This window comes from Catharus ustulatus, chromosome 3, assembly GCF_009819885.2.
Source record: "Catharus ustulatus isolate bCatUst1 chromosome 3, bCatUst1.pri.v2, whole genome shotgun sequence".
Classification (NCBI taxonomy): Eukaryota; Metazoa; Chordata; class Aves; order Passeriformes; family Turdidae; genus Catharus; species Catharus ustulatus.
Genome location: NC_046223.1, coordinates 41,315,997 through 41,334,477, shown reverse-complemented (window position 1 = coordinate 41,334,477; position 18,481 = coordinate 41,315,997). Strand labels below are relative to the sequence as shown.

Here is an 18,481-nt window from a genome sequence, read left to right as displayed (position 1 = left end):
CCATAGACCTTCCTTGTGTCAGTGCATGTCAAATCAACTGGAATAAATAATTCCTTGAGATCTCGTTCAGATTCACATTGCTGCTTTTAAATAGGATTCTGAGTAGTCCACAGAAATATGCTGGGCTACATTTTGGCTTTTCATAATGCAATATGCCAAGGGAATTAAAATTCTTCCACTCACACAGCAAAGCGGGGCGTTGTTGTGGGTTGACACATTATATGCTGAATATATATAGAAAAAGGAGAGGTTACCCAATGCTTTTCCTCAAACCTGCTGCTCTCTAAGCAAGCAATGAGTGAAGAGAAGCTTTTTGTTGGGACTTTTTTGTACAGTTTTTGAGCATTTTGGGTTTGGTGTGTGTGTTTTGTGGGGTTTTGTGGCTTTTTTAGGGGGATTTTTGTTTTTTGGGGATTTTTTTTTTGTGTGTGTGTGTTTTGGTTTGGTTTGGTTTTTAACCTGAGATCCTGCAGGGAAGAGGGAAACAGAAGGAAACAAACTAGCCATGGTGTCCAGGGTTTCTTGCAGAGCGTAGCTATGCCCCAGGCACACACACAGCTCCGGACCTTAAAAACTGGGGCTGCAAGTCTTTGGAAAGCACAGGAGATAAACATCCATTTTCACTATCTCTAGTGCACTGAGCAAAGACATAAGAACTTGTTTGTACGGCCCAAATTTTCTAGAGATAGCATTCGCAAGGTTAGAGTTTATCTTCCCTTCTACGTAAGTAACCTCTGCTCGGGTATGAAATAGAAAGTGCTGCTGAGATATGGGATCTTAGATCACCCCAACTAAAATTACTGAAGTGCTTATCACAGAATCACACGACAGCTGGGGCTGGAAAGGACCTCTGGAGATCGTTTAGTCCAGCTCCCCTGCCAAGGCAGGATCACCTAGAGCAGGTGACACAGGGACACGTCCCGGTGGGTTTGGAATGTTTCCAGACAGGAAAACTCCACATCCTCCCAGCTCCGTCCGTCCCCGAGCTCTGCCCCTCCCGTCCCCCATTCCCCCTCACGCCGCGCTCGCGCCACCGGGGGCGGGGCCACCCGCCCCAAGCGGGGCGGCGCGCGCCAATGGCGAGCCACCTGCCGCGGCCCCGCAGCCAATCGCGGCCCGCGGAGCCGCCGCGCGACGCTGCCCCGCGTGCTGCGCAGGAATGCCGGCGGCTCAGCCCACGGCGACCCCTCCTCGGCGCGCTTTGCGACGCTCTGCCCCCCTCCTCCCGCCGCGTTGCTTTACGGCCCCCTGCCTATCCCCCTGCCCGTGACCGTCTCCCGGGGCCGGCGCGCGCGGGGGGCGGGGCCGCCGCAGCCAATGGGCGGCGAGAGCGCCGCGGGGACGGGGCGGGGGGGCGCGCGCGCTGCCGTAAAGCGGTTGGCGGGCGGCGCGCGGGGCACTTGTCACCGGCGGCGGCGTCGCGGCGTGAGGCGGCAGGGTCAGGCGGGCGCTCCCTACCCCACTGCCGCCGAGACGCCATGGCGGCGGCGCTGGGCCGCAAGGCCATAGACTATGTGCGCAGCAAGGAGTTTAGAGACTATCTGATGAGGTGAGCGCGGCGCGTCATCGCGGAGCCCACCGCCCCGGGCGGGCGGCAGGGACCCGTGTCCGGTTCCCGAACGGCTCCGCCCCCCGCAGCCTCGGGGCGCCCGGGACGGGGTCGGACGGTTGGCACCGGTTGACCCCTGGCGAACTCGCTCTCGCCGGCGGCTGGGCGAGGGGAGAAGGCGGCGAGGAGCCGGCCCGGAGGCGTGGTGGTCCCGTCGCTCCCTTTGTCTCGCCCGTCGTCACCTCGGCCCGCGGGGGCGGTCGGGGCTGTCACTGTCCCGCCCCGACCCGGGCAAACCGGCCTTGACCTTGAAGTGACGCGGTGCGCTCTGAAGCTGCCGCGGCAGCTGCGCCCCTCGGTGACCTTCCCGGCCCGGCCGTGACAGCCGCCGGTGCCGCCCCGCCGCGGGCAGGGGCTCGCTGCGGCACGGGGGTGGCAGCGGGCACGGCAGCCGGGGGCCAGGACAGCCTGACCGCTGCCTGCCGCAAGGGCAGAACGGGCTTTGCTCTGCCGTGGGCTGAAGGGAGCTTGGTCAGGGGTGTAGTCTGAAGATCGGTTATTTGAATCTCTGAGTACGTGTAAGTAGGTGTCTCTTTCCAGAGGCTTGTTTGAGCCCCGCTGTCGTGGGAGTGAGGCTTAAGTCAAGTCCCAGGAGCTCAGTGCTTGTGCCAAGCTTTGTTTTCGTGCTGCGGCAAGGGATATGGTATTCTGGACTAAAACTACAAGACTGCCTTAAAGAATAATTTTGGCATACTTAAATCTTGCTGAACTACTCTGCAGGAACACTCTCGGGTAGGCAGGCTGAAGTTTCTCTGGTTGACAGTCTGTTTGACAAACTAAACAAATAAAAATGGTCTCTTCTAATAAAGGTGGTTGAGCAACCTTTCACTGTAGCTGTTGCTTACTGTTTTACCTGCATCTATCGCAACTGGTGTTTGATGTTAAGCAAGTATGTAGGAGGGCATCTGTTTATCTGAGAAACGTAGTCCTGGTTAAAGTATCAGGAGATGGTGTAGGACTGCATGGACAAGGGATCATAAATAATATAAAAGCTCAGTAAAGCCTTAAACTTCAGGAGGATAGACTTAGATTAGATATTAGGAAGAAATGCTTTACTTTGAGGATGGTGAGGCACTGGAGAGTTTGCCCAATTTGTTTTGTATTCACAAAATCAAAATCCAGAGAAACTGGGACAAAAATATGAGAAGGAAGAGAGCAACCTTGAAGCAAAACAAAAAAGTCCAGAGGAGGCTTTTATGTTTCCTTTTGAAAGTCTTGAGGATACCATGTAGGCTTGATAGATACCTATTAGTGCTAAGATTTAGTGAATTGTGAAGGATTAATATGAAGCATGTAAATGGCTATTAAACCAGTAATCTGCTTCATACTTAGAAAAACAAACATCCTAATGAGATAACATCTGCTTCCTAATGCCATCAGTTACTGGAAATATCTCTGTCCTCACTTAAGACCAAGGTTTTTAAAAAAACCAAAACTTTCAGGTGTATTTCATCTTCTCTTCAAACAAGCTGTATATGTGACTGTATTGCAGTAAAACAAGCATTCCACAGCATTCTCCCATTGTGGCCGGAATGTGCTTTTCCTTGCCATATACGAAGATACCTGCTTAATTTGTACTCCTGTTATTGGGTGTGTCATGAAGAGCTTAAGTCAGTTGCTCCATCTGCTCTGGCCTTTCAGCATTGTTTCTTGCTCACTAGCAGATAAGTGTCTAAGTTATTGGCTTTCGGTTGAGTTTAAAATTTAAATAACTTGTCTGTCTTCTGCATAGAAGAAATCGAGAGTTATCTCTTTGCATTTCTTCGTGAAGGTGATTTCTTCCCCAGACTACAGCACTCTACCCAGAAAAAGTCCTTTCTTTGCTCACGGAGCATAAGTGTCCCTAAAGCTCTGAGACTGTGGTGCCTGTTCTAAAACTTACCATCTAATCACTGCAAGGAATCAAGGCTTTATAAACGTGAAACTTGTTTGTCAGAATTTGAGTTAAGGTATTGCTTGGGATACCTGTGTTAGGCTTTAGATTACTTGACCCTCAATAGAATAACTGAAGTTACCCAAAGTGGTGGATTAAGTGCTCCATTATTACATCTTGGAGCAACCAAAACTTAGACATCTATTGGAATAAGTTGGTTTCAGCAAACATGAAAGCAAGCATAATGATTCCGTGCTGTTTTGTTCAGGTGGATATATCTGGCATTAGAATTGCATTATGTCATGGGTTAGCTTTTGGATCTTGCACAAGGAAATGGGAGAAATTGCTTTTAAAACTGTAATTAAAAATTAATTGTTCTGTCAGTTTCACATCTGGCTTTTCTCTACTGGTGATTAATAGGGATCTGAATGACTGTAAATCATATAAATACAAATTTACCCTAACTGTTTCTTAATGCTTCGAAATGAGCATAGTAAGAACATAAGCTGTAGGTAGACTTTTCCTGCTTCTTGTAAAATGCAGCAGCAATGTTAGAACTAGCTGATTAGCATATTAAAGCCTGGTAGCTCTATGTATTGTGAAACTGAAGTTGCATTTTTTTTCTCAAGATTCTAAAACCGGCAGCTGTCACTTTAGTTGTATTATCTAAGCCACAAAGAGCAGGCAACTGCATCCTCTTACTTCCTATCCTATTGATTTAAAATATCTTCTGAAAAACATCTAATAAAACAGCTTCCCTCCTCTTTCAAGAGGGAAGACATCATTCTAGACAAGCTGTCTTTTTTTTTTTTGGTCACATAATGAATTCCAAGGAATGGAAAAATCTCCTGGTAACAGAAAACTAAGCATGGACATTGCAGTATGCTGGGGCACTTCTGAAATGTCTCTTCCTGATGCCTTGGCACTAATGCAAATGTAGGGACGCTGTTAATATAGAGGGCTTTGAAATAGAGATAGTTAATTCCCTGGAAAGCCTAAGCACTTAAACTGATGTGAGCTGTCTGAGAACTTTCTTTCAATTTAAACAAACTTCAGAGGAGTTAGCATTGGCAATAGAACTAAAATTAGCTGATCTTCAGTTCTCTTTAATAAATCTTTAAACATGAGGACATAAGAACTTAAAAATAAAAAGTCCTCTAGTGATGTGTGCTAGATACTGTAGGACAGAGCACCTGCTTGTCTTGTGTGCTCTGAGAACTGAAATATCTGCTGTTTTGCAGAAGGGGTAGTGCCCTTTCCAGTTAGGGGATGGCAGTACAGGGAAAACACATAGTGACAGTTCACCTATATTTGCAGAATGGCCTATTAATATTCTTATTGACAGAATGAGGAAAACCCGCAGAAATTTTAGATAATGAAATCTTTTGTACTATAGCCTTTTTGGAAGGAACTTAGTACTGATGCAAGGTATTGAACATCCCTTGTCACGTCAAGACATTTATACAGAAAATTGACACTTGGAAACTGAGTGAGTAAATCCAACAGTTTTTCATAGTTCTGAAAACATTAGTACAACGTTTTCTTGGTCAAGGGGCTGAATTTGGTTCTTGAAGTTCTTGGAAACTACTAATTTGGAATGGAGTCCCTTCAGAAATACATGAGTGCACATGATGCGGTGTCCTCACTGTTGGATATGGTGCATTTGTTGCAACTCTCTTGGCTGCAGAGCTTTGGGGCTGGATGCCTGTTTCCTGGAAGAGTCTACGTGCCCTTGGTTTGCCCATTACTATAAGTGTTCCACTCCCACGTGTTTCTAAGGACAACCTTGTAAGACCTTAGCCAGAGCTGCCTACTCTGTTAAAGTATTATCAGTTTGATTCTATTTTAAGCTTTCACTTCTCTAGAAACAACTTACACTTTAAAAATTAAGGCAGACTTCAGTTGGCACAGAAATGTGGTGCCAGAAGACACATTTGAACTTGTTAAGGTTTTATAAAAAAATTTAAATTTACATTTATCTTGTGAACCTGTCAACTGTTGCTGCAGATCAGTTAAAGAGAAAACAAAAAACAAGCGGTTAGAATAGTCAAGGGCATCCAAACTAAGCACCTTGAACCAGCTTGTAGCGAAGACTCACTGAAACACACATCCTATGTGATTTCCTAAGTAGACCTGACTGTTCCCTTACATAGCTATTTATAAAGTGGTGATCTATGAACATGGAAATCAGTGTGAGAGAAAAGTGTTCTGCAACTTGGAGCAGTTCTAGGCTTTCTATCAGCCTACCTATTTCTCATAAGAAATGCCTTCTTGTAAGTTGTAATTCAGAACTAAAAGTCTTATCAGTGTCTTTGTTAGAAAGGTGTTTGAAAGTTAGTAAGCTTTTGTTACATTTAAGATTGTTTGTTATGAAGCTTTTGTATGGTGTAGTCTATCTTTTGTGCATAGATCATTGTTACATAAACTGATTCCTAGATGATCACTGAAATGAACCCCATATATGACTGAAGTGCAATTGCAGGTATCACTGAGAATGTATTATAGCTCATGTTTGGCACAGCTACACTTGGCCCAAATTTAGTAACAGGAAGGTATCTGGCAATCTTTGGTTTGACCTACTTACAGAGGTACACAGAGAATTCCAAGCGACTTCAAAGCTTCACTGAAGAATTTTAGCTGTTTAGCTTTGTCATGACAAAGCCTGATGTCTTTTCACGTCCTCTAAACTAATTGGGGTGGGATCTTGGTTGCTTTAAAGGGTTGAATATCTTCCACTGATAGTAATGGAATTTTATGTAGCTGGGAAAAAGAGCAGCAAACACTTGTCACAGTGAGAGACTTGTCACACCTCTTGTGGGAGATGGGATTTTTTTTAACACTAATACATTATTTGGAGTTAAGGCCGTGACAGCTTCCTGACTTCTACCTATTTTCTATTTGTGGTGTGCTTTTGTCTGTGTAGATTATGAAAGAAACTAATGTGCTTTTTTTTCTTCTTTCTTTCATATGCTTTTTGAATGGGAAACAATGATGGTGCACTTGAACAGTACGGTAAGAAAAGGGAGGGGATTTCTGGTTTCTTGTTCTTCCTAACTTCAGTAACTTGCTGTCTTTTTCCCTTAGTACTGTTATGACTTTGTCTGCACCTGAAAGGCATACTGCAAACCTCCAGGAGGGATCCACTTGGAATATTTAATTGCAAGTCTAAGGTTAAGGTGTCCTAGTGTTAGCTCCTGCAGAATTCTTAAAGGGGCTTTGTTTTTTTCCGTACTCCTTTGCTAAGGAGATGAGAGCAGTTTGAAACACGTTATTCTACGTAACAATGATACATAACCAAACTACCTGGCTTATCTCTAATAGCCTTCAGGCCAGACAATAAATGTACAAAATAACTGGCACTACACTCTTCTGTCCTGGACCCTTTCAGTTTGCCCCTTGAAGTGGAAGTGGGAATTTTATGCCTGTTGTACTGTGAATCATAATGTTATGGAAGATTTGCTCTTCTGCCTAGACAAAAGATGAACTTATAGGTGTACTTTAATTCTTGTGATACTTCAAAGGGCTGCCTGCCTGGAGGCACTTAAAACCCAAGGCATCACCATCTCAAGGTTCCAAATAAAACTCCTTGTCAGCAGAGAAAAGCTACTGCTGCAGTACTTTTGTTTACTGATGAGTCTTCAGCTTGCACAGCCTGGATTTGAGTGGTCCATAATCTATGGTGTATTATCTGGTTGTGTTCTAATGTCAACTGATTAAGCAAAAATACCAAGTTGATTTAATTTACTTTTCAAAACAGAAGCTGTCACTCAGATGCTTAAAAGCTATAAATATTTCATAGATTTTTTAAAAAAAGCTTATTTTTCCTAAACTACAGTTGTTGAAATGAGACCCATGAAATGACTATAAAACCATCACCAAGTACAGGTAGTGTCTCTCCACTTGAAGTTTGCTTTGGTGTGGTACAGTGTAAATACCCTGTAGTCATGCAACTCTCTTCAGTTGTGCCATGTTACATCTGATGAGCATGGGAGGCTTTAACCATTACAGATGTCAATTTTCCTATCACTAGGAATATAGCAAACAAATGCTTTTATTCTGTTCTTCAGAATACTATTACAAATCTGAATTTGCAGAAATACTGTGTTTTGCATATTGCACAGAAGTTGAATCAAAACTGTGTGTAACTTAAACTCACTTTTTTCTATTTAAGTTTTTCCTATTGCAACTGCAGGAAGCAAGTGTGGTTTTTAGTCTGACTGTAGTGTTACAAAGAAGACTGGCATGAGTATCTTAGAATTAAAATTGCAAGAAATTTAAATACCCCCTGAGAATTCCAAATCATTAAACCTGTTACAGTTACAGAAAGTGCCAGAAGAATGGTGAAGCCTTGCTGCTCATAACAGTAGTGGAAATTGAACTTACGACACTATTTTTCTCAGTTTAGAGTCTTTTACATAATGCCTATCAAAATAAGCTTGTCAGTTTTTCTGATTAGATCCTTTCCACTTTTTGTCTGTTTTTTCTGTGTACACACCTGTTGCTAACTGCTCTCCTCTGACGTTTGTTGAATCAGAGTTTTAAGTAATCACCAAATCGTTTCAGCAATTGCAGATGAAGCTCAGGGTAACCGTTTGCTTTGCTTGCTGGCCCTGCTCTTTCAAAGATGCTTGCTGAGCTTTTCTTCATCCTCGGCATAAAATGAAAACAGCTTCACTTCAAGTCCTTACTTTCTCATTACAATTTTGAGGAGTCTTATTTGAAAGAGGGAAATGCTAATTCTCTGCACAGATGTGAGCTATAAATCTGAAGTATCTGACAATGCCAATTAAAGCTTAATGACTGCTGAGCTGTAGTTACACAAAACATTATATTTCAATGGCTTTAGATATTCCTCTCTGATCTGAAAGAAGATCCAGAGTAGGTTTCTTTACGTTTCCTTCTGAAGAGTAGATCCCACTAAAAGAAAGATTTAGTTTTTCTCTTCCATTAAAAATTGTCTGTCTTTTTTTGGAGTTTTACCCATATAACCCTGCCTGCTAGTTTTGAGTGGCTAAGAAAAAACTGTAAGAGTACTGCAAGAGATTTTTGTTTCTGTTTAACTTTATTTTTGTTTTCCCTTTCACAGCACTTTTGGGGGCCAGTTGCCAACTGGGGTCTTCCTGTCGCTGCTATTAATGACATGAAGAAATCACCAGAAATTATTAGTGGCCGAATGACATTTGGTAAGACCTGATACAAACTTATTGCTAGGAAACTGACTCCAGAACAGAGTTTGTCTTTTTAAGCAGTGATATATTATTAGTTGTCTGCAAACCTGTGATCAAAGCAGATGTATATATCAAATATCTTGTTATATAACTTCAGAGGCCATTCAAATTGAGGTACTGAAAAACTGAAGGGCTCTTTTTTTGGAAAGCTTTCCACTAATTTGGGAGGGAGAGTGAGGCAGCTCTTGAGCATTAGCAGTTTACAAGACCAGACTATCTCCTGAAGTATAACTCTTGTTATCTTATACTGTTGCACACACTTGTTCAAAATGTATCTCTTTACTCAGTTTTATTCTTTGTATGAAGAACAATGATCCTTTGTGGTTAGTGTGTGATTTAAATATTTATCAACACTGACAAAGTGATGAAATGGTAATGCTTGGTAAGTAGAGTGTGAGAAGCAGCAAAGAAGACTTGAACTCCTTGCAAAGCAGTTGTCTATGAGAGACTGTTGTGATTCTTAATGAGAAATTATTTTTAAATGAGAAATTCTTTTTTAAATGCATAAACAATATTTTTCCACTTCTCCTTGGAACACATATAGTTTTTTGCCTGGATGTCTGTCTCTGTGTTCAAATTCTTTTCTAGGATTAGAAATCTTCCAGTTTTAATTTATTAGCTTAATTTTGGGATTATGTCTCTTCCTTAATTCACTTAATTCTAAGTAATTCTTCCTACAAGCAAAATACCTTTGGCTTAAGAAATTTTATAATTTCATTATCATTAGGCTGTGCTTAGAGTAATTCAGTCCCTTAGTCAGCTTCCTTGAGACAGAAGACTAGTTTAAATAGTCTCCTGTACAGCAAAACTGTTCTGAAAATAGTGTTTTGGTGGAAGCTACCCAGCTTAGCAATGTTGAGACACCTTTTTAAATTTTTGCAGGTGTATATATAGTTTGGTGGGGAGATGAAAAAAAGAATATTTGTACTTTTTTAAAGGCTATTTTCCTTGAACAAATAATTTACCAATTTTTTTTTTCTTTAAGCCTGTCAGAACTTTACAAAACTAGAGAATTCTTGGGTTGTCATTTCCTGTATTTAAATTTAATTATGGTATGAGAGTAAATTGAAATTGTTTATCTTCTTTCTAGAAAGCAGGTAACAAAGCTTCATGTTTCTGAATGTTCATGATTTCCTGGACATTGAAAGGTCCTGATCTCAAAGTCTATTTTGAAATGTTCCCAGAAAGAAGTATATTTAAGTGATTAGGCTGAGATAATTATATATAAACTAAAAAGACTTCAGTTGCATCACAGGATAGTGTATGAGTAAAATGAATTTTTATGGAAAGCTGCAGCCATGTAGATTTTCTTATGTAGCAGAAATAAAGCACTGTTTTGTGTTTTCTTGCGTTGGAGCCTCAAAGTGGACGTGTTTGTAGGGATGTTGGAAAACCCATAAGCAGCAACAAGTCTTCTAACTGTCATTACATTTTACTAGTAGGAAAATTATGATTCAACAAAATGCAGATATTTACAGTCTCTTAACAAGATCTATCCTCTTTTACAGCACTGTGTTGTTACTCCTTGACTTTCATGAGATTTGCCTACAAAGTGCAGCCAAGAAACTGGCTTCTTTTTGCATGCCACTTCACAAATGAAATTGCACAACTTATTCAAGGAGGACGACTGATCAAATACAGGCAAGTTACATTTTTAAATGGGGAAACCATAAACTGATGGCTCTTGGAATACTCTGTTAATGATTTTTGACTGTAGTGCAAGTCTTTGCATGGGTTCCGAACTTGTTTAACTTTATTGCATTTTGCAAACCTTTTTAACAAGCTTGTTGTCAGTGGGCAGAACTTTCTAGTTTGAACCTTTTGAGGTCTGTACATAGAAAAGGCAGAAAGCCCTTATGGTCATGAGAGAGTGTAGACAGGGCCTTCAGCAGCTGCTGACTATTTTGGGGGTGTTTTGTGCAGTGTTTTGGTTTGTCTGCATGTGTCCATCTTGATAATTAATTCCTGAGATGGAAACATCCATAAAACTGTGAAGGAGTTGTATGTCTGAAAGAGAAGTTACACAAAACCTGTCAGGGCTGACAGTTCCATACATGATGTAGAGCCAACTGAGTGTGCCTGGGGAACAGACTGCCATCAGTCTCACACCCTGATTGTGTGGCAAGCAGTGTAGACACTGCCCCAAGCAATCCTGGTGAGTCAGGATTATGGCTTTTCTCTCTTCTGCCCCAAGAAATTACTGTGGAGCAATAGAGGATGAGACCTACTGAACTATAAATTAAAAAATGAGACTGTGCAAAACTGCAAGTGGACTTGTCTCTGTGTAAATTACTGACCAATGTCCTTCATTCATAAAGTTCTACTGTAAGTTCAGAGGTTTTTTAATAGCAATTATATTTCAATATTCACTCTTACAAAAGCTATTTTTCTTTTGGCAGGCTTGAGAAAAAGAACTAAATATATTACTTGAAATAAGCCATGGAATGTATTCATCCTGAATGACAGCCAAGGAAGACATGCCATCTACAGTTGCTGTGACAATTACAGTGGGGATTAAACAGAAACACACATTATGAATATGATCCCACCAAGAATTCTTCTAATAATTTTTATATCTTGCCTTTTAAAAAATACTATTCAGCAATGTAAACCATTACATTTTAAGTCTTGCTGCCTTACTGACATTTAATAACTACCTTTTTATTTAAAAAGTTAGCCACTCAAATAACACAGTATTTGAAAACAAACTTTATCTAACATTCTGCAAAAGTGGCCCATGATGGTTTGACAAAACTTATAATCAACACGAACGGAGGTCAGTAAACAGGTGGTATCATTGTTTATGTATTAACATATTCTTAAAAGCCATTCAACTTGAGTGCATTCATTCCTATTCTATTTTTTTTTTAACTTAAGCAGTGGCTTGCTGATCTGCAGGAACAAATGTGTAGATAGGCAGCCTGGAAGTGAGCAGCCACCCCTCTTCCCTCACTGCATGCCTTTTCTCAGTAAAGAGAATTTATTAACATCCATCTTTGTCGCACACTATTTAAAGAAGGCTTGGAAAAACAAAAGCATAGCACTGAATGAAGGAAGGCAATAAAGCCTGATACTGTTCATTAAAAAGTTTTAAGTGGATTTTATTTTTTCCTACTGTTTGAGTTACTCTAGATGTATGTAATTCTTATACAGGCAAAAACTAAACTTGTTTGGAGTTTAAGATCTGAAAGACACAGTGTCTCTTTCAGCAGTTTTTGACTTCATTGTGAGAGTGGTTTTCCTGCATGATCTGCCTGAAAATTACATTGCTGTAAAGATAAAATTGACAAAGAATGTGAGAATGTATGTTGCAGGTTTTTTTCAGTGCAGTGTTTTTGAACAATAAACATGTTCCAAATGGCAATAAAATTCTTGAACACTTGGAAAAGTTTTGTTTTTCATACTATGATAACAGACAAAAAGTGAAATTTTATTATGGAGTGTCACTTTATTACTGTAACAGCATGAAGCAAAAACTGGCTGAAAAAGTAAATGGTATGTACTGGATTCAGGTAAGTGTCCCCTAGATTCTAATGCCTAAAACTTCTTTCCCCAGCAAAGAGTGTGTGGGTACCTAGATTGACTAGTCCTGCTGTGATAGGCAGGGCTGAATTCAGAGCTCCCATTATGTCAGTCAGTATTACATACTGTCTTCTAGCAATTGGAGCAAGTCTTAATTGATAATTTTTTAATTGTGTTGTGATGGCAACATTTTTTGATGGACATACAAGAAAGAGGCTAATAGCCACCCAGCAGACATGACCTAAAGCTCATACTGACTGCTGCTTCTTGCTTTAGAAAAGTTACTGCATAAAACTGCCCCTTCAGTACTGCTGTCTTGTCACAAAAGTAGTCGCCCCCTCTCTCCCTGTCCCCTGGAACAGAAGCACTGTTAGACTTCTGTACAAATGAGTAGCAAGAGACAAGCAGATAAGGACACCTGATTATATTGGCACCTCATAGTTTGTTATATTACTTCTGTAGAGAAAAATAATCTACAACTAAGTTTGAATTTCATAGGTGTGAAATGTGTTACACTGCTGTTGTGTGAAGCTTGGAGTACAGGCTGTACTCTACTCTCACCTGCTTTGATTACTGTTCATTAGTTCCCGATTGTCTTTGCTTCCCTACCCAGAGAATACCATTTGCATTTTCCTGGTAGCTGCACCATACTTTCATTTCTTTCTACCTGTCTCCTTCTTTTTTCCCCTTATCCATTCACTGTGACAAGGGTCAAACCCTTTCATATAGGACTAGAGCAAGAGTGAATTGCAGGGAGAAAGCAGGCTTTACCTTGCTTTGATTAGATGTTAAACCAGGGATGCTTCCTGCCACCCATACAGACTTAAAAAAGGGGAAGGGGATGTCAAGGGACTGGGCCTTGTTTGGGAAGGGAAGTCCAGTCTGGCCTAGATTTCCAGTCCCTGTCAGTCGGCCTAGTGAATAAATAGTTTTATATGCGCAGGGTGCCACCAAGTGGCTTGTGGCCTGTATCAATCAAAGCATTATTTATCAAGCTATTTACATACAATTTCTTTGTTTAACGATGCTGGGAGTAAGAGGATTACTTGAATATTGGAAGGAATAATTGCAGTAAACAATTGTATGATTAGTCTGCACCCTACTCCTGTGGCACAAAACACAGTGGCATATGGCCTTTTTAGGATGGGGCTGCCTGGGATAATCCAAAAAGGGGAATAATTGCTTAAAGAGGACTGGAGATGGTATATTCTTGAGTTTGAATAATGGCTCCCTTTTGTTCTTTTCATATTGCCCTCAGGTAGCACTGGATGAAAGAATGGGGCTGTGTGAGTTTCACTGATTAATTATGAGTTAGAGCTCAGTATTTGCATTTGAGCTATAAGATTATAGGGCTTGTCTGTACTTGCCATTATTCTGAAATACCGACTTGGTTTTAATTTCACAGCTTGGTTAATAACAACTTTCATGTCTAGGATATGTTCTGTCACTAGAAAACTGTGCTGCTCTGCTCCCAGGCCCTGCCCGGTGTGTTCTGCTTCTGTTCCACCACAGTAGGACTGGGAACCATGTGGCCTTTCCTCTCCAGCTGCAGCGGTTACTGCTATAGCAACAGCTGCTGTCTTTGATGTCTTCAGACAGAAAAGAATTTCTCACCTTTGGGAGCAAGTCCTGCTACACTGCTGGTAAGGAATGCAAACCCTTAGGCATTCAAGTGGGAGAGAGTACCGGCTAAGCTCTCAGTCTGTCTATCTTTCCCCCTTCTCTGCAGTTTGAGCTGGAGATGTCTTGAGCCCCTTTTTAAAGGGAAGACATAAGACTATAACTGACCATGGTATCAAAGTAGCTCACAACGTATTCTGCTTTTGCAAGATTGAGTGTCCTTGCTGTGGAAGCTTGATGATTTATGTTTCAAATGTGGAAATCATTTGGTAGCGTGGTAATTACATGACAGAAAGCAATAACCATAATTGTGTGGTCGGATGAGAAGGAATTACTTGCAAGCTTTCTTTAATGACTGTAATAACATCTACTGATAGTGAATTTTGTTCAACCTCACTCAACTGCCTCATGCTTTATAATCATTTTAGCCACTTCTGCTATATGTAAGTGGTGGGTTTCTTTGGGGGGTGGGGGTGTTTTGAGGGTTTTGGGAGTTTGTTTTTGTTTTGGAGGTTTTTTACTTCTAAAACTTCAATATAAAGTGAATGTTCTGTACTCTAAAACCAGCAGAAAAATTTCTTGGCCACAGTGCTACAATACAGCTTGCCAGCTCTCAGAGAAAACACACTCAAAGTAAAATGTAGGTCTCTATAGCATTTTGTTCTCTGTACAAAGCACAGTGCTGTCATCTGAGCAAGGACAGCACAGTAGAGAATTGAGTGTGGGGGGAAAACTCTCAGGAAGTTTAGAGATGGAAGGCAGTAAAAAAGGGAGAGTTTTCTCCTTGGGACCAAGATGGTGCTTAGAAAATGCAGTCCTAGACTAGGACAGACCAATCTTATAACTACTCCAGTGTTTTCCCTGGGTTCTTGTATGAATGCTGATACAAATTGTATTATGGTCCAACTAATACGTAGAGCATCAAACTACCAAATGCATTTACTTCAACAGTATGTGTCTCCAGTGTACATGAATCTGCATTACACCACTATGGGTGCAGACATGGGTTATTTCTTTGCATACCAGTTCTAAGAATGTGAAGGCAGTCAAAAAGAGCAGCAATAAAAAGATGAGATAGAGACAAGTAATAAAAAACCTATTAGAGTGATATGTTTGTATCACTTAGTCCAAAGCCCTTAATGAATACAGTCTGTTTCTTCATGCTCATGTGACAGACATTAAAGTTAGCAGTAGAATATAAAACAGTAATACAAGTAATATTCACAAGCACAGTTACCAGCTCTCTTGGGTTTTCAGCCTGTCTCTCACAGGGTGCATTGGTCCTATCTGCACTTGGGGAAGAATAGTGCTCACTGCCTGATGCAATATGACTGCAGTTCTGCTTCCATAGAGCTGGAGTATTTCTGCTGCCAACTTACACAAAGGCTAAAAAGTTTATTGTGATTGAGCAAGACATTGCTGCAAGTTTTACAGTCTCTATAAAGTAGAAAAGCAGTCTGATGTTTAATATTAGGCAATTTCTTTATTAAATTAATTGTGGAGAAGTCTGTCTCTCCCCACCCATCCTTTTCTGCCTTTGCAGATCTAATACCTACCAGTGCATTGCATTTAGTCACTGTGGTAACCACTTAAAAATAACCAATGGAATCAGCTCAATAGCAGCCAGAAGGCAGAAATACTGGTTTTCTGGCTAACCTGCTCTGAGTGTCATCACTGGGGTCCTGCTCCTTCCAGATCATTGCCTCTCTTTATCACATGGCCTAAGCTTAACCATGATATTGCTCTCATCTTTTCCTACTTTTCATCCTTTTCCCTTTCTTCCCACCTTCTTTAACAGCAGGTTTCAAGTAACTATGGCAACAAGGCTAGGAATTTTCCGCTTATTCGTTTTGTCTGAAATCTGGGTCATGTCTTTCTCATTAAGTGAAACTTGTATGGAGATAACTGGTCCAAACCCAGCCTTTAGTGCAAGAAAAGGCAGTGTCAGCTATGGCAGCACTTACATGTTGGCTGTATTTGGTCCATTGCACTAGAAAAGATGTAAAGGTACAAAGTAAGCCACTTAAAATTTGGAAGGTATTTAGTAATTTCAAAAGCATTTAATCCATAACTTGCTCAGGGAGAACCATTGCTGTAACTTGCTCTAATTGATGTTGATTTATAGGCTGATAGGGATAACAGGATATATAATAAAAGGATAAAAATAGAATATAGGCTGATGGGAATAATTTCATATTGTATTTCTTGTCCTAAGGTAAGTATTAACTAAAGGGGTGCCTTTTCAGAGTGGTATGAACTGATGTAAATTATACCAGTAGCCTCTTTCAAGAGGAAATGTAGTAGTGTGAAATCTTAAAGGTGTCTCCTGACAGGACAAGATATTAATCTCCTCTAACCTGTCACTGCAGTCTAACTGGATCTGAGATCACAGTTTCAGGACAGAAAGATCTCCAGGTTTTAACTTGTTTCAGTGCCAAGGGAGTGGCAAGATTATCTCAAATGTTTCTGTTTTACAGATTTGGATATACCACATCTCCTTGCATCTAGGATGACTTAAAATCCTAAAAAAATTGCTGTGTTTGTTCATGGGGAAGCCATGCAAAGCAACGATTTCAAGATATTTTTGTTCACACTTGCTGCTATGGGTCACCTGCGGGCAAAGCAGAAAGCAGTGTGATCAGAAACCTGTTACTTAGTGTGTTTCACAAGTCACTTGGTGAGCATCAGCTCTCAGCTGGACTACTGTTAGTAAAAGATCTGGCAGGGTATCCAGTAATGTCTCAGCTGACCAAGCACCTGCACTACCTGATCTGAGTATATGATGCCAGACAGAGATGAGCTCACAAAGCTGTTTGGTACTTCCTTGCATATGCGTTGTTTTGGCCACAGTGAGTCACTAAAGGCTATTACCTTTCCCTCCAAAGTTTTGCAATAGCTCACAATCTTCCTGTCAATCACACACACACCTGGTTACTACCAGGCGCCTGCCAAGCACACTGGGAAATAGCTCATCTGTAGCTGGTTTTTGTATGCCTCAGTCTTCTACATCAGAGACCTAAGTGTGAGGTTATTTTGTCTCACTAAAGAAGTGATGACTGGATCTGGAAAGGTCTGAATCACAGCAGAAGCAAACAATTACCATGAAGCTGGATGAAGCCACCATGTGGCCTGTGATCTGCAGACAAATTAGAAAAGGTGAGTTTCCTAAACTGATGCAAAGAAAGGGGATATCTTTTTCAGCTTTTGCTTCCTTATTCCTTGTGTTTGGATCACCACTACCTGTCACTGTCAGCAATGAAGGCTTGTTGGAAGATGTTCATAGTTGCATTTGCAGGAGCACAGGATCTTTTCAAAAGATACAAAGGGCATTAATTCCTCACTGTTAAGCTCCCTTCCTTTCAGAGGCCTTAGGAAGCTGCTGCTTTGTGTGAGATGTTTGCACCATACAGCAGGATTGAGGTGGGGTCTCATCAAGTGGACTAGGCAAGTCCTCAGAGCAGCTCTACACTGTGTTTTCTGCCATGTCCCAGTAAGACCATTTGTTTAACATTCCTTACAACCCCTAACCTTAATCTTTCAGTAGTATTCATTGAAATAGCCCATTTCCAAAGATAAAGAATGCAAAGGTGGGGAGGGATACAGGACATTAGAACCCTACATATGACCAGAGCAAACACAGAACTGTTATTTTTGTGGAATAAGTGCTTACACTTAGAGCTACAAGACTGAAGGGTACAGACAGTGCTCTATGTACAGTAATTTCACGATTATAAGCTGCATTTCCGGGGTGTCAGCAACGTTTCATTTTTCCTCCATAAATAAGCCGCACTGGATTGTAAGCCGCACTTTCGTTCACAGTGAGGATCCGCGTGCAACTTTCACAAAGTTGCCATTTAGTAACAGAATCATAGGATCACGGGGTTTACTGGCTCGGCCCTGCTCAGGGCAGCCGCCAGGGAGCGGCTCCAGCCCTGCTCGCCAGTGCCGCCGGGAGGCAGGGGAGCAGCGTGCCCAGCCAGTGCCACCAGGAAGAGGGAGAGGGGCTTGCCCGGCCAGTGCTGCCAGGAGGAGGTAGAGGAGCATCCCTGGCTGCTGCTGCCGGGAAGAGGGAGAGGGGTGTCCCTGGCCGGTGCCACCGCCGCTGCCCCGGGGCCGGGTGGGCTCCACCTCGGCTCAGGGTTGCTGCTGGCTCGGAATTCCTGGTTGGGAAATTTCCAAAATTTGTTCATATATAAGCCACTCCTGAATGTTAGCTGCACTTCCAGTTTGGGAGCAAAATTTTAGTCAAAATGGTGCGGCTTATAATCGTGAAATGACTGTACATTGAAAGTACGCCACCAACTGCATCAATTCAGCAAGTTGGCTGAATTCACACATTTTTCAGGAAGACAACATTACTTAGCAGATTTTCTAGTTAGCTTCAAATTTAGATACAGATACATGCAAAACAGTAAGGTCAACAGTAAGTGAAACATATGCAAACTACACCATCCCTTATGACTAGAAAAACTGAGGCTTGCAAATCCATAATTCTGTCATCATAAAAACAAAAAATATCTTCAGATGTCGTAGGTTTGTGATCTAAAGGCAAAATGTTACTTTGTACTAGCTATTTTGACTTGTGTTAGCAAAAGAATTTTACCTTTTTAGAAAAGCAGACTAAATTTT

The 18,481-nt window shown here is 41.4% G+C and overlaps 1 protein-coding gene across 1 annotated transcript; it reads left to right on the top strand.

Annotated features, from left to right (window-relative positions):
* Positions 1-1,372: 1,372 nt before the first annotated feature.
* On the top strand, positions 1,373-12,098 carry MPC1 (mitochondrial pyruvate carrier 1). The gene is made up of 5 exons (XM_033056385.1): positions 1,373-1,549; positions 6,491-6,494; positions 8,569-8,665; positions 10,219-10,351; positions 11,110-12,098. Exons 1-5 carry the CDS (start codon positions 1,479-1,481, stop codon positions 11,126-11,128), a joined length of 324 nt encoding a protein of 107 aa, XP_032912276.1. The 5' UTR covers positions 1,373-1,478; the 3' UTR covers positions 11,129-12,098.
* Positions 12,099-18,481: the final 6,383 nt, after the last annotated feature.